Consider the following 16,484-nt stretch of genomic DNA (forward strand, 5'->3'; position numbering starts at 1 on the left):
ATAGGGGGGTCATTACTACACAAATGATATGGGGTCTCCCACATCTTCGCAAATTAAAGAGGAAGGGGTCACACCCCGACACTGACAATGGGGGGGTCACATCTTCGGTGTGGTATAATTATAAGAATTTATGTAAACTAATCTTTGCCCCATCTTCAATTTGGCTACGCCCCCGCAGTATTCCGTGTGACCTCCTCCCCCGCAGTATTCAGTGTGACCTCCTCCTCCCCCGCAGTATTCAGTGTGACCTCCTCCTCCCCCGCAGTATTCAGTGTGACCTCCGCCCCCGCAGTATTCAGTGTGACCTCCTCCCCCGCAGTATTCAGTGTGACCTCCTCCCCCGCAGTATTCAGTGTGACCTCCTCCCCCGCAGTATTCAGTGTGACCTCCTCCCCCGCAGTATTCAGTGTGACCTCTGCCCCCGCAGTATTCAGTGTGACCTCCGCCCCCGCAGCCCTCAGTGTGACCCCGACCCTGCAGTCTTCTGTGTGACCACCACCTCTGCAGTCTTCTGTGTGACCACCACCTTTGCCCCTCTTACACTGTTAGTGTGACCACCACCCTCACAGGAGAGAAGTTATCAGATTATTTAGTCTAAAGGTACCGTCACATTAAGCGACGCTGCAGTGATCTAGACAACGATGCCGATCGCTGCAGCGTCACTGTGTGGTCGCTGGAGAGCTGTCACACAGACAGCTCTCCAGCAACCAACGATGCCGGTCCCCTGGTAACAAGGGTAAACATCGGGTTACTAAGCGCAGGGCCGCGCTTAGTAACCCGATGTTTACCCTGGTTACCAGCGTAAACGTAAAAAAATCAAACACTACATACTTACATTCCGGTGTGTGTCCTCTCCGGCGCTCTGCTTCTCTTCACTAAGCGCCGGCTGGAAAGCAGAGCACAGCGGTGACGTACCCGCTGTGCTTTCCGGCTGCTGCGCTTACTCAGTGCAGAGAAGCAGAGCGCCGGGGGACAGACACCGGAATGTAAGTATGTAGTGTTTGGGTTTTTTTTACGTTTACGCTGGTAACCAGGGTAAACATCGGGTTACTAAGCGCGGCCCTGCGCTTAGTAACCCGATGTTTACCCTGGTTACCAGTGAAGACATCGCTGAATCGGCGTCACACACGCCGATCCAGCGATGACAGCGGGAGATCCAGCGACGAAATAAAGTTCTGGCCTTTCTGCTCCGACCAACGATGGCACAGCAGGATCCTGATTGCTGCTGCCTGTCAAACTGAACGATATCGCTAGCCAGGACGCTGCAACGTCACGGATCGCTAGCGATATCGTTCAGTGTGAAGGTACCTTAACAATGTCTTGCCACAAGGGACATCAGTGATTACACTTATTACATAGCTGCATGGGTTCAAAAATGACCATGGTCAATCAAGTTCAATCTTTCTCCACTAATTATACATTTTGGTCACTAAATTATCTATGGCAGCTATGAAAAGAATGTACTTTGCATATGGAGCAGACTTCAGTACTGGAATTCTCACCGGTCTAGGTGAAAGGCAGCAATCTCTGCGTTGTGGCGCTGGAAGTCCACAAAGTAAAAGAAATCTTCTGGTGTCTCCTCGTCACGCTTCTGCCTTGTGAAGATGAATATAAAGTTATTATAAGTTCTGCAGCTTCATGGCCCCAGGAGACATCTGCCCAAGAGTCCACTAGCTCCAGTTCCCCCCTGACCGACCTCATAGGCTTCAACATGGCTTTCCCAAAGTCTTGAAAGTGCAGAACCAACTTCAAGTGGGTCCCACTTGGTTTCACAACTGCAAAAAGACATTACTGATGAAGAGAGGCCAAGATAAAGAGCCCAACCCAAAGGACTGTTATACACCTCCAAACAATCCTCACCCACACAAAGATTAGGTTAGAGATTGTAGCAGATCCCATCTGTAGGAGCCCCTATAGATTGCAAATGGCCCATTCAGCAGAAGCTCCACAGTGTGCAATATGGGAGGTGGAGGCACTTACTTTGACTGCAGTCACATTCCCCATCCAGAGCTTTCTCATCGGGGCTGTAATCTGGAAGAAGAGAAGTCCAGTTATTGATGGCAGCCTTATAATGTCCAACCACTGTCACCCAGTCCTCATTACCAACATCACTGCAAGACCTCAATTCCATCCAATCCCACACTGTGACCCAGTCCTCATTACCAACATCACTGCAAGACCTCAATTCCATCCAATCCCAGACTGTGACCCAGTCCTCATTACCAAAATCACAAGAGCTCAATTCCATCCAATCCCACACTGTGACCCAGTCCTCATTGTCAACATCACTGCAACACCTCAATTCCATCCAATCCCACACTGTGACCCAGTCCTCATTACCAACATCACTGCAAGACCTCAATTCCTTCCAATCCCACACTGTGACCCAGTCCTCATTACCAACATCACTGCAAGACCTCAATTCCACCCAATCCCACACTGTGACCCAGTCCTCATTACCAACATCACTGCAAGACCTCAATTCCATCCAATCCCACACTGTGACCCAGTCCTCATTACCAACATCACTGCAAGACCTCAATTCCATCCAATCCCACACTGTGACCCAGTCCTCATTACCAAAATCACAAGAGCTCAATTCCATCCAATCCCACACTGTGACCCAGTCCTCATTGTCAACATCACTGCAACACCTCAATTCCATCCAATCCCACACTGTGACCCAGTCCTCATTACCAACATCACTGCAAGACCTCAATTCCTTCCAATCCCACACTGTGACCCAGTCCTCATTACCAACATCACTGCAAGACCTCAATTCCACCCAATCCCACACTGTGACCCAGTCCTCATTACCAACATCACTGCAAGACCTCAATTCCATCCAATCCCACACTGTGACCCAGTCCTGATAACCAACATCACAAGACCTCAATTCCATCCAATCCCACACTGTGACCCAGTCCTCATTACCAAAATCACAAGAGCTCAATTCCATCCAATCCCACACTGTGACCCAGTCCTCATTACCAACATCACTGCAAGACCTCAATTCCATCCAATCCCACACTGTGACCCAGTCCTCATTACCACCATCACTGCAAGACCTCAATTCCATCCAATGCCACACTGTGACCCAGTCCTCATTACCAACATCACTGCAAGACCTCAATTCCATCCAATCCCACACTGTGACCCAGTCCTCATTACCAACATCACTGCAAGACCTCAATTCCATCCAATCCCACACTGTGACCCAGTTCTCATTACCAACATCACTGCAAGACCTCAATTCCATCCAATCCCACACTGTGACCCAGTCCTCATTACCAACATCAATGCAAGACATCAATCCCATCGACCCATGATGTGAATACAGTTGGGGGAATAAGTATTTGATCCCTTGCTGAGTTTGTAAGTTTGCCCAATGACAATGACACGAACAGTCTATAATTTTAAGAGTAGGTTCATTTTCCAACTGGATAAGTTGGAAACTTGGGCTGAAAGGTGGCAGATGAGGTTTAACAATGATAAATGTAAGGTTATACACATGGGAAGAAGGAATCAATATCACCATTACACACTGAATGGAAAACCACTGGGTAAATCTGACAGGGAGAAGGACTTGGGGATCCTAGTTAATGATAAACTTACCTGGAGCAGCCAGTGCCAGGCAGCAGCTGCCAAGGCAAACAGGATCATGGGGTGCATTAAAAGAGGTCTAGATACACATGATGAGAGCATTATACTGCCTCTGTACAAATCCCTAGTTAGACCGCACATGGAGTACTGTGTCCAGTTTTGGGCACCGGTGCTCAGGAAGGATATAATGGAACTAGAGAGAGTACAAAGGAGGGCAACAAAATTAATAAAGGGGATGGGAGAACTACAATACCCAGATAGATTAGCGAAATTAGGATTATTTAGTCTAGAAAAAAGACGACTGAGGGGCGATCTAATAACCATGTATAAGTATATAAGGGGACAATACAAATATCTCGCTGAGGATCTGTTTATACCAAGGAAGGTGACGGGCACAAGGGGGCACTCTTTGCGTCTGGAGGAGAGAAGGTTTTTCCACCAACATAGAAGAGGATTCTTTACTGTTAGGGCAGTGAGAATCTGGAATTGCTTGCCTGAGGAGGTGGTGATGGCGAACTCAGTCGAGGGGTTCAAGAGAGGCCTGGATGTCTTCCTGGAGCAGAACAATATTGTATCATACAATTATTAGGTTCTGTAGAAGGACGTAGATCTGGGGATTTATTATGATGGAATTTAGGCTGAACTGGATGGACAAATGTCTTTTTTCGGCCTTAATAACTATGTTACTATGTTATTTTAATATGGAGAGACAGAATGTCACGATATTGTATGAAATATCATATAAGTTTAGTTTCTCTGCCAGCACATATAGGGTGGGTGTTGACCCCCCTTCACTCTGTGTTTAGCTTGCCTTGTCAATGTATGTGGGGAAGTTTTATTGAAGAAAGGTATTTACGACTGGCATAGCTGCAGTGGATAGTTGTACTAGCTAAAACGGGTCTGATTCCCTTCTGTAAATGCAAGAAGTCCTTTGTTCCATTCTTGTAAGATATTGGGCTAATGATTTAGGCTAGAAAAAGGAAAAAATACATATTCTTTACATCCATCAGCGGATCTGTCAACCGCTGTAAACATGAGCTTCTAACTCCATGAGGTTAAAAAGTAGGGATTTCTCTGTAATTATGCATCACAAATAGGACATATTTGATCTCATTAGAATGCCAATGTTAATACAAGATGAATGCTGGGTTTGTTATGACTATGACATGTTCTGTAGTGGAGTTACAGGCATTAGACAAATTTAGGTTAAATTTAGTTAAACTGAAGAGGTAGGAGGGTCTGGAAAAACCAGCCCTTTCTGCGATGTCATCAGGTTGAGCTATAAGTCTGTCTGTCTGCTGGAGCCTATGTGAGTCTGACTTGAAGAGCTGTTCCTAACCAGAGTCCTCATGCACTGGGACATTTGGGGAGCTCCGCCCAGCATGGTTTTGCCTGATATGACCTGAGAACATGTGAGTTGTACCTTTTCTTATGTAATCCCTGTTTATTTTATAATTTACCTTGTACATATTTCAATTGTCTCATATTGTAACATCTTTTTATAGACACTGCCTTAATTCTAACGGAGTAAAATATATAAATTACTAGTTTTTGTTCTTCCTGTTCTAAAACGTACCCTAAGTCTTCTGAAGGGAATTGCGCTACTGTTTTGGGGTTAGCTTCGGACCCGTTTAATCGAAGCTGGTGGCAGCATACGTTTGTACTGGGTAGTTGGGAATCGTAGCGACTGCGGCGTTGATAATTATTGTTCCTGCCTGAGTGGGAGTAGTTTATCGCGTCGCTGCAGCGTGCCCAATAGCCAGTACATAGCAAGCAGCCTTTCTGGCAACTAATTACCCCAGGTGCAGTACCTAATCTGACCTGAGAGTAAGGGGGCGCCAGAGAGCTGCAAGTTTCAAGTGGAACTGTAAGTGGGATATACATAAATCCCTGCAGTTCGTGGTATATTGAAGAGCAGTGGGATACCTAAAATAAGCCCCTGCTGTAAACTAAGAGGTCAATAGCCTTGTGTGTGTTTTTTCATCACATTGTGGAGTGGAGGGATAACTAAGATAAGCCCCCCCTGCACATGTGATAGCTGTCTGTTGGCCTAAAGTCTCCCCGATCCGTGACGTGGGGGTGACTGTCACGGTGTGAATCGTGACAACAGTCGACTGCTGTCGACTGCTTTCAACACAGGGGCATTGCACAGTGCTGTTTTCAACGCCTGGAAGGCCCCCTCACAGCCGTCGGTCCAGTTGACGATATGGGGTAGCTTCTTACTGGTGGGTCCATCAAGGGTTTTGCTAGGCTACTATAGTGCTGTACGAAGCACCTATAGTACCCTGCAGTGCCCAGGAAGCACATCACCTGATTCTTGGTCCTGAGGGTGGGCCAGTTCACGATCGTGCCCACTTTCTCAGGCTCTGGCTTTAGGGTGCCCCGCTTATCCGGTGCCCCAGGTAGTGAACCTCCCTCATGCCCATCTGGCACTTTCTCGGCTTGATAGTCAGTCCGGCTCGGTGAATTCGCCTGAGCACCTCCTCGAGATGCTGCAGGTGTTCATCCCAGGAGGAACTGAAGATGGCAATGTCATCCAAGTATGCCACCACGTACTTCTCCAGTCCTTCAAGTAGGTGGTTGACCATCCGCTGGAAAGTGGCAGGGACATTCTTCATGCCGAAGGGCATGACCGTGGACTCGTACAGTCCGAAGGGTGTGATAAAGGTGGACTTCTCCTGCGCCTCGGGGCTCAGGGGAATCTGCCAGTATCCTCGACTCAGATCCATTATGGTCAGATATTCTGTGCCAGCTAACCTCTCAAGCAGCTCCTCGATGCGTGGCACTGAGTGCACTTCAGAGGCTGTGATGGCTTTGAGACCCCAGTAGTCCACGCAGAACCGGGTGGTCCGATCCTTCTTTGGCACGAGGACTACAGGTGATGCCCACATGCTCTTTGACCATTGAATCACCTCCAGCTGTAACATCTCATCGATCTCCTGGTGCATAACCTGCTGCACCTCGTCGGAGATTCGATAGGGTGTTCGCTGTAGTGGGGCATGATTCCCGGTGTCCACCTCACGGACTGCTAACTCAGTTCTTCCAGGTCGGTTTGAGAACACGGCCCGGAAGGGTTCCAGATTGGTCCACAACTGCAACCGCTGGGGTTCGGTTAGTGAGAAGCTTACCTCCATGTCCTTGATGGACCCACCAGCCTTGGCTTGGGCCAGCATATCCAGGAGGGGGTCTTCCTCCCCGTCTTCGGGCAGGCTGCAGACTGGTAGGACGAAAGGTTCACATTCGTGATGAGCCTTCACCTTTTGACCCACCTTTTTTTACCCACGTGGTAGGTCTGCTCCCAGACATTCTGGTCATACCAGTGCTTCTGATCAGCCTGAACCTGCGTCATGTTGTCATGCACCAACTGCGTCAAGGTCTGCATCTTGTCACGGAAGCGCATGACATACTCTACTATGGACACTTCAGAAGGGTTCGGCTCCTCTTCCCAGGATTCTCTTACCAACCCAAGGGGTCCCCGGACTCGCCTGCCGTACAGGAGCTCGAAGGGGGAGAACCCCATCGAGGCCCACGTGACCTCTCGGTAAGCGAAAAGCAGGTGTGAGAGGTACCGCTCCCAGTCGCATCCTTGGGTCTCAACCAGCATGCGGAGCATCTGTTTGAGGGTACCATTGAAGCGTTCACACAAGCCATTGGTCTGTGGGTGATACGCACTCGATACCAGGTGCTTCACCTGCATTCTCTTACAGAGAGCCTCCATTAGGCGAGACATGAATTGGGTCACTTAATCGGTAAGCATCTCCCTGGGAAATCCTACACGTGAAAAGATGGCCAACAGTGCATCCGCCACCTTATCTGCCCTAGTGGAGGACAGAGCTACAACTCAATCTTGAATTGCTGATGGACGACTAGCTGTCTTTCCCTGAACCACTCCTTTTGCGATTTTCTGGGTACTGTCTCCTGGTACAACCTCTCTCGTTCCCAGAACACCTTCTCCTTATCAGTCACGGAGGTGGGCGTCTCGGCAAGTTGTCTCAAATTCTCCAGGCTCGCATCTGTGTGCAGAGCGGCCTGAAACTCCTGGCTAGGTGAAGCCAGAAGCAACGTCAGGGTCCCTTCCCCACGGGAACCCTCTGGGACCATCTCTGGTTCAGTCACAATGATGATTGAGGAGGGTCCGGAAGGCAGACCGTTATCTGCGTTCCGGGCACTCTGACTGCGGGTGACAGCAGCTACGTAGGCTGTCTCCCCGGGGGTTTCTACAGACCCATCAGCCGGCGCTGCTCTGGGTGCTACCTCCCCATCCACCCCCATTACCTCAGGAGCAGTGCTTCTTATGGACCAGTTACCTTCCTCGGTGGCACTGGTCAATTGCATGGCGTCGCCTTCCTCACGGTTCCCATGCACCTCCCCATTTCCTGTAGCACCGACACTTGCCCCTGCTAGGGGTTCCTCAGCCGTCTCACTCCACAGAGCGACATAGCTGAGCACTCCTGCAGCTATGGACACATCAACCTTTGCAGAAAAATCATTATCAGGTTTAGTGGGCACATTTACATCATTTTCCGCATCATTCCTAGGGAAAAAAATGGTTATCAGGTGCATCATTACTAGATAAAGCATGGTCAGGTAACACATGCGATTTCCCATCATCAGCATCATCATCAGGGTTAACGTTACCCTTATTAGCAGATTGGGGAGGGGTGTCAGGGACGTAATACGCAACCATCCTCCCTAAATCAGTCCCCAACAAAGCATCAGTGGGTAATTTATCAGACAGCCCCACTTCCTTCACCCGCTCCCGGCACCCCAATCAATTTAAACCCGAGCCACTGGCCACCAGTTCGGGTCGGATGAGGGTTCGTTCAGCCCCGGTGTCCTTGAGGCCTGTAGCGACATGGCCTCCCACAGTGACTTGCTGTTCGTTGTCACACACCCTCCCAACCGCCCACCCCACCAAGAGAACTGCTGCATTAGGCCCTGGGGCCTTGGCTGGGGGGGTTCTTCTGTTTCGCTGGACAGTAGGCACTGATTTGACCAATCTGTTTGCAGGGAAAACACTGGTGGTCCGTGGTAGGTCTGGTGCTGTTGGCCACGGGGACAGGACCTCTGTTGTATTGGATAGAAAAAAAATGTGACGTTCCAGCTCCTTAAAATTAATGATTCTTTATTTATCCATTTAAAAATGTCTTCATTTCAATAAATCCTTGCACAAACAGAAATGCATGCCAGTGAAAAATAGAGTTAATGCAACGCGTTACGATCTAATACGATCTTAGTCATTGCATAGCCATGTGTGGCCAGGATTGTTCTTTTGTAATGTTCACTGGCTACTCACAAACACTATATTGGTCACCTGACTCTCACAAAAGGTCCTGATCGGGATTTCTCCCCAAAACTATTCAGGTGAGATATAATTTGATTATTAGAAAAGACAATGATATATGTTACAGAACCCCCCAGCACCAAGAATGTTATGCAGTATATGTATGTATAATAGTTTCCATGTGAAATGCATCAGTCCACAGGCTGCGCCCCTGGACAAGATATTCTCTTTCTGACCTCCCCCACCTTTGTAATTCCCCCAGTAAATATCGGCAGGCTCCGGCCCCCTGCAGCTATTGTAATGTATGTCTGGCCAGCTGTTTTCCTATTGGCCTGTCCTGTGTATCTGTGTTATATATTCTGTGTGCTGTAAATAAAGGTTGTTCTTAGACTGGAAAGACGTGGCGTAGCAGTCAGCTTTTATATGCTCTCATGTAATCAAGAAATTTCTGCCAGCGTCCTTCATTCAGAATCTAGCAAAAGCAGATTGGACCTTCTGAAACACGGGGTGGTACTGAAAGAGGTACCCCAGCTTGGTAGACCCCGTTACAATATACATTTATACATCAATGTTAAAAATAGAACAGAAACAAAAGAACCTTAGCTATAATAAAGCATTAGCAATAGTGATACATTATTTTGTTCTTCCTATTAAGGCCACATGTCTAGTTTGTAGATTATAAATCCAGAATGCTTCTCTGGTAAGGAGGCGTCTTTTTATATCACCTCCCCGCTGAGGGGTTTTTACCTGCTCTATACCTTGAACTAGCAGCGAGGATATATCACCTTCATGATGCGTATGGAAATGTTTAGCTACCGCTGAGACATTACGACTGGTAGAATTACTAATGCCTATGTCTCTTAGATGTTCCGATACTCTGGTTTTTAATTTTCTTGTTGTACATCCTATATACGAAAGATGACATATTGTACAGTCAATTTTATACACTACATTTTTAGTATGGCAATTGATAAACTCTTTGATATAATACGTTTTTGATTCATCCATATTTTTCAAAATTTTACTGTTTTTAGTGGATGAACAAGTCCTGCAAGCGGAGATGCCACATTTAAAGAATCCTTTGCATTCCAGCCACGTTTTTGGACTTGGATGTGAATAAACCTGGGGATATCATGCTCCCAACGGTTGGTGCTCTTCTAGCTGCCACATTTATACCGTCTTTTAATATTTTTGAGAGTACATCATCCTCATATAATATAGGCAATCTTTTTTTAACTATATTTATTTTATCTTTAAACTGAGAACTAAGCTGAAAACATATATATATATGGTTTTTTCTTTCATTTTCTTTTTCCCATTTATTTTCCCTATCCGGCACCAAAAGGTTATCTCTTGATTTATTATCCACTATTTTTTTGTGCCCTTCTTAAAGTCCAATTCAGATAATCACGTTTTTTTAATATGTTGTTTAAATCTTCAAATTCTACACTTCTTTCTTCCTCTCTACTGCAATTTCTCGTTAGTCTCGTATATTTTCCTACCGGTATGGATTTCATCGTATGCTTGGGGTGACTACCTTTTGCATGTAGAACAGTGTTCCCACTAAGAGTTTTAATGTGCGTTTTGCTCACTATAGTCTGATCCAGTACCCCAATTAGCTCCAAATCCAAAAATGACATTTGATAGTTATCCTGTTTTTAAGTGAATCTAATACCGTACTCATTAGCATTGATGTAATCAATTAAATCCGATACGGCAGACACATTGCCCCCAAATAATTAGGGTGTCGTCAATGTATCTGCTGTACCATATCAAATGATCCGCAAAGGGATTGTCAACGGAATAAATAAATTTGCGTTCCCAATAAGTCATAGTTAAATTGGCCAAAGATGGGGAGTATTTAGCTCCCATCGGGACACCTGTCTTTTGTTTGTACATCACATTATCAAAAGAAAAGATATTATGTTTCAAGAGAAAGAAAGTTACTTGCAATACAAAATCAATAAGATCCTGAGTATATTGACTATAATTCTCCAGAGGATGTTGTAAAGCTTTCATAGCTAAATCATGTGGTATGCATGTATATAACGATACAACATCGCAGCATAGCCACAAAAAGTTCCTTTGCCAAACTTTATTGGAGAATGTTTTTAAAATCTCTCTTGAGTCCTTAATGTATCCAGGTAATCTGGTCACCAGGGGTTGCAAGATTGAGTCCACCCATTCACATAGATGCTCATTCATCGATCCTATACCCGATACGATCAGTCTCAAAAGAAAAAAAAAACATATATATATGTTTTCAGTTTAGTTCTCAGTTTAAAGATATAAAAAATATAGTTAAAAAAAGTTTGCCTATATTATATGAGGATGATGTACTCTCAAAAACGTATTATATCAAAGATTTTATCAATTGCCATACTAAAAATGTAGTATATAAAATTACAATATGTCATCTCTCGTATATAGGATGTACAACAAGACAATTAAAAACCAGAGTATCGGAACATCTAAGAGACATAGGCATTAGTAATTCTACCAGTCATAATGTCTCAGCCAAATTAAAGATAGGATAGAAAAACGAAGAGAAAGGGAAGGGATAATTACCAGTACACACAATTGTCTCAGGACTAATAAACACTGAGTTCATTCTCCAAACTTATTTGCGCAGAGTCCTCGCAAGAACTCTGCAAGTTTTTAGTGAGAGGAATGATTGCTCAAACCAGATCACTAATGCTCTATGATCCCACCGCTGCCACCAATATGTCACAAATCCCACTGTGCTGACACCAATATGTCACGGATCGTGGGTGACCTTTGGCCAGAACACGGCTATCACATGTGCAGGGGGCTTATCTTAGTTATCCCTCCACTGCTACAATGTGATGAAAAAACACACAAGGCTATCGACCCATCAATTTACAGCAGGGGCTTATTTCAGTTATCCCACTGCTGCCACCAAAAATGTCACGATTCACACCGTGACTGCCAACACTACGTCGCGGGTCCCACCAATGTGTCAGGGATCCCAGGGAGGATATCTTTATCGAGCCTACTACTCCCACAAATTTGTCGTGAATCGGGGTTGTTTGGTTGCCCCTGGTTCCTTCTGAAGGGGATTTATCTATATCCCACTTCCAGTTTGGAACTTGCATCTCTGGCGCCCCCCCTTACTCTCAGGTCAGATTAGGTACTGCACCTAGGATAATTAGTCGTCAGAAAGGCTGCCTGCTCTGTCCTGGCTATTGGGCACGCTGCAGCGAGGGCGATATAACTACTCCCACTCAGGCAGGAACAATAATTATCAACGCTGTCCGTCGCTACAACGATTCCCAATTGCACAGAACAAGTATCCTGCCACCAGCTCCAATTAAACGGGTCCGAAGCTAGCCCAAATCAGTAGCGCAATTCACTTCAGATACGTGAAAAATTTGCATAGAACATTAAGAAGATGAACTAGTAGTTTTATAGTTTATTCCAAAAAGATTTGGCAGTGTTTATAAAAGGTGTATAAAGATTTTACAATATGAGACAATTTAAAGTATGTACAGCAATTATAAAAAACCATGGATTAAAGAAACCTAAAACTCACATGTTGCTTAAGTCATTGCGGGCTAACCATGTTGGTTGAGGATCCAGACATCAGTGCATGACTAAGGGTCTTCATGGATTAAGCTCCCAGGCAAGAATGAAAGCGGGGCTAAGTGCAGGAACCTACACCTTTTGAGCTTGTGACATCACTAAAGGGGCTGGTTAATGATATGCACTGATGGGACAGTTCTTTACCTTTTTCCAAGGTCTGAGACAAAAGAAATTCCTGAGTGAGTAGGGAGAGACAACAGGTGGCTTTTGCAGGATTGGTCACCTGCAGTTTAAAGCCACACCCTGCTCACACACTAGCTTCAAGTTACCCAGTGTCTCAGCAATACGGCTTGTTTGTTGTATTCGGGGGGAGAGAGAGAGAGGGGGTCAAAGCTGCCGTGTGCTTTCAGGACCATGGTGACATGTGCAAAAATCCCTCAGCTATGGTATTTTACACTATCATGACAGGTGGAAACATTGTGTTTTGGGGGTTTTCTCTGCTAAGGCACAGTACTACTTTACTGCATCAATGGGAGAATGCATGGAGCCATGTACTGTAAAATCCTGAGTGACAACCTCCTTCCCTCCGCCAGGACATTAAAAATAGGCTGTGGCTGGGTCTTCCAGCAAGACAATGACCCAAAACATACAGTACAGACCAAAAGTTTGGACACACCTTCTCATTTAAAGATTTTTCTGTATTTTCATGACTACGAAAATTGTACATTCACACTGAAGGAATTAAAACTATGAATTAACACATGTGGAATTATATACTTAACAAAAAAGTGTGAAACACCTGAAAATATGTCTTATATTCTAGGTTCTTCAAAGTAGCCACCTTTTGCTTTGATGACTGCTTTGCACACTCTTGGCATTCTCTTGATGAGCTTCAAGAGGTAGTCACGGGGAATGGTTGTCACTTCACAGGTGTGCCCTGTCAGGTTTAATAATTGGGATTTCTTGCCTTGTAAATGGTGTTGGGACCATCAGTTATGTTGTGTAGAAGTCTGGTGGATACACAGCTGATAGTCCTACTGAATAGACTGTTAGCTGCTTTTTTCTTGCCATAATACAAATTCTAAGTAAAGAAAAACGAGTGGCCAACATTACTTTAAGAAATGAAGGTCAGTCAGTCCGAAAAATTGGGAAAACTTTGAAAGTGTCCCCAAGTGCAGTGGCAAAAACCATCAAGCGCTACAAAGAAACTGGCTCACATGAGGACCACCCCAGGAAAGGAAGACCAAGAGTCACCTCTGCTTCTGAGGATAAGTTTATCCGAGTCACCAGCCTCAGAAATCGCAGGTTAACAGCAGCTCAGATTAGAGACCAGGTCAATGCCACACAGAGTTCTAGCAGCAGACACATCTCTACAACAACTGTTAAGAGGAGACTTTGTGCAGCAGGCCTTCATGGTAAAATAGCTGCTAGGAAACCACTGCTAAGGACAGGCAACAAGCAGAAGAGACTTGTTTGGGCTAAAGAACACAAGGAATGGACATTAGACCAGTGGAAATCTGTGCTTTGGTCTGATGAGTCCAAATTTGAGATCTTTGGTTCCAACCATCGTGTCTTTTTGCAACGCAGAAAAGGTGAACGGATGGACTCTACATGGCTGGTTCCCAACGTGAAGCATGGAGGAGGAGGTGTGATGGTGTGGGGGTGCTTTGCTGGTGACACTGTTGGGGATTTAAACAAAATTGAAGGCATACTGAACCAGCATGGCTACCAGAGCATCTTGCAGCGGCATGCTATTCCATCCGGTTTGCGTTTAGTTGGACCATCATTTAGTTTTTAACAGGAGAATGACCCCTAACACACCTCCAGGCTGTGTAAGGACTATTTGACCAAGAAGAGTGATGGGGTGCTACGCCAGATGACCTGGCCTCCACAGTTACCAGACCTGAACCCAATTGAGATGGTTTGGGGTGAGCTGGACCGCAGAGTGAAGGTAAAAGGGCCAACAAGTGCTAAGCATCTCTGGGAACTCCTTCAAGATTGTTGGAAGACCATTCCCGGTGACTACCTCTTGAAGCTCATCAAGAGAATGCCAAGAGTGTTCAAAGCAGTCATCAAAGCAAAAGGTGGCTACTTTGAAGAACCTAGAATATAAGACATATTTTCAGTTGTTTCACACGTTTTTGTTAAGTATATAATTCCACATGTGTTAATTCATAGTTTTGACACCTTCAGAGTGAATATACAATTTTCATAGTCATGAAAATACAGAAAAATCTTGAAAAATCTTTAAATGAGGTGTGTCCAAACATTTGGTCTGTACTGTACAGCCAAGGCAACAAATGAGTGGCTCAAAAAGAAGCACATTAAGGTCATGGAGTGGCCTAGCCAGTCTCCAGACCTTCATCCCATAGAAAACTTATGGAGGGAGTTGAAGATCCGAGTTGCCAAGCGACAGCCTCAAAATCTTAATGATTTGCATATTATAATTATAGACTGTTCATGTCTTTGTCAGTGGGCAAACTTACAACATCAGCAAGTGATCAAATACTTATTTCCCCCACTGTATGTCCTCATCACATCACCAACATCACTGCAAGAACTCAGTCCCATCCAACTACTAACTGGGAGCCCACATCACCAACATCATTGCAAAACCTCAATCCATTCCAACCCCTGACTGTAAGTTCCTCATCACCAACTTCATGGCAAGACCTCAGCCCCATTCAACCCCCGACTATGAGCCCGGCCTTGTCACCAACATCACTGCAAGGACTCAATCCAATTGCCTGAACCCTATTCCATTCAATCCCAGATTGTGAGCCCAGCCTCATTACCATCATCTCCGGACAACCCCCTCAATAAAAACAGCCGTTCCTCAACTCCACGCAACCATCGCCTTGGCACTTACCGGCACTGATTATCGTCCGGTTGCTCATTCTTTCCAAAAGCTGCTTCACCACAGGACTAGAGCGAGGATAGAGAGACTTCTTACTGATCCCTAGGTGGAACTGTAGCCATGGGGTCTGGAAGTCAAACTTGGCATCTATGAGGGGGCTTGTGCGGTTCTGGTCCCTATGTTGGGAGCGACGATGCCTGCAATTTACAAAAACCAGTAAGAAAGAAAAAAAGAAAAATGTCCTACTATCACCACCATCATTACTATCATCACCATCATCATTCCTATCAATATCACTAGAATCTGGGCAGAATTGTTAGGTAATTCGTGTCTCTGATGATAATTCCATTACTGGTCATCTCCAATGTCGTCAGTCCAGGTGAAGAAATCTGAATATAAGACAGGGGTCTCCATCTAATATATAAAGCTGAATGTGTGTGTGTGTGTCCGGGATTGGCATCTGCACCGTCGCAGCTACAGACACAAAATTTTGCACAGTCACATGTCTGGACCCCGAGAGCGTCATAGGCTATGTTGTGAGGCGAAATTTTAACCCCGCGCGTTCTAATTCCCCAAACAATTTTGCCCCTATCTACATAATGGGGAAAAAGTGAAAGGAAAAGTATTGGAGGCAAATTGACAGCTGCCAGATGTCAACAAGGGGGACTTAAAGAGTGAGAGCGATGGCGCCAAAGAGTATATAACGTACAGCTGCTAAGGTGGGGCCCCGACATGGGATACTCACCACACACGGGGATATGAACACACACACAAAAGGCGCCACAAACTACCACGTGCTTGAACACATATACCACCCTCAGCACACATTTCACCACACATACACCAACCTCGCCACATAAAAGTCGAAACACAAAAGTCGACGCTCAAAACTCGCCACGCGCAAAATTGGCCACATGCAAAACTAGGCTCACGCAAAACTCGTCACACGTGCAAAACTCACCTCATGGAAAACTCGCCGCACGCAAACCTTGCACACGCGGAAAAATTGCTACATGCACAAAAGTTGCAACACATGCAAAAGTTGCCTCACTCAAAACCTGCACATACTCAAAACGCACCACACATAAAACTCGCCACGTGCAAAACTCGCCATGCGCAAAACTTGCTGCACACAACTTGCTACACTAACCTGTCACATGCAACTCGACACACAAAAAATTGCTACACGCATGTCGC

At 45.6% G+C, this 16,484-nt stretch overlaps 1 protein-coding gene across 1 annotated transcript in view; it reads right to left on the reverse strand.

The window, feature by feature from the left end:
* Nucleotides 1–16,484, reverse strand: part of FAM20A (FAM20A golgi associated secretory pathway pseudokinase) — a 290,377-nt gene that overhangs the window by 37,629 nt on the left and 236,264 nt on the right. Inside the window, exons 2-5 of the mRNA XM_069748696.1 lie at nt 15,300–15,484; nt 1,981–2,031; nt 1,697–1,775; nt 1,503–1,595 (exon numbers count right to left, since the gene is read on the reverse strand). Coding sequence (XP_069604797.1) covers nt 1,503–1,595; nt 1,697–1,775; nt 1,981–2,031; nt 15,300–15,484 — 408 coding nt within the window. The remainder of the gene's footprint in view (nt 1–1,502; nt 1,596–1,696; nt 1,776–1,980; nt 2,032–15,299; nt 15,485–16,484) is intronic.

Source organism: Ranitomeya imitator, chromosome 2 (assembly GCF_032444005.1).
Source record: "Ranitomeya imitator isolate aRanImi1 chromosome 2, aRanImi1.pri, whole genome shotgun sequence".
In the NCBI taxonomy this organism is placed as follows: Eukaryota; Metazoa; Chordata; class Amphibia; order Anura; family Dendrobatidae; genus Ranitomeya; species Ranitomeya imitator.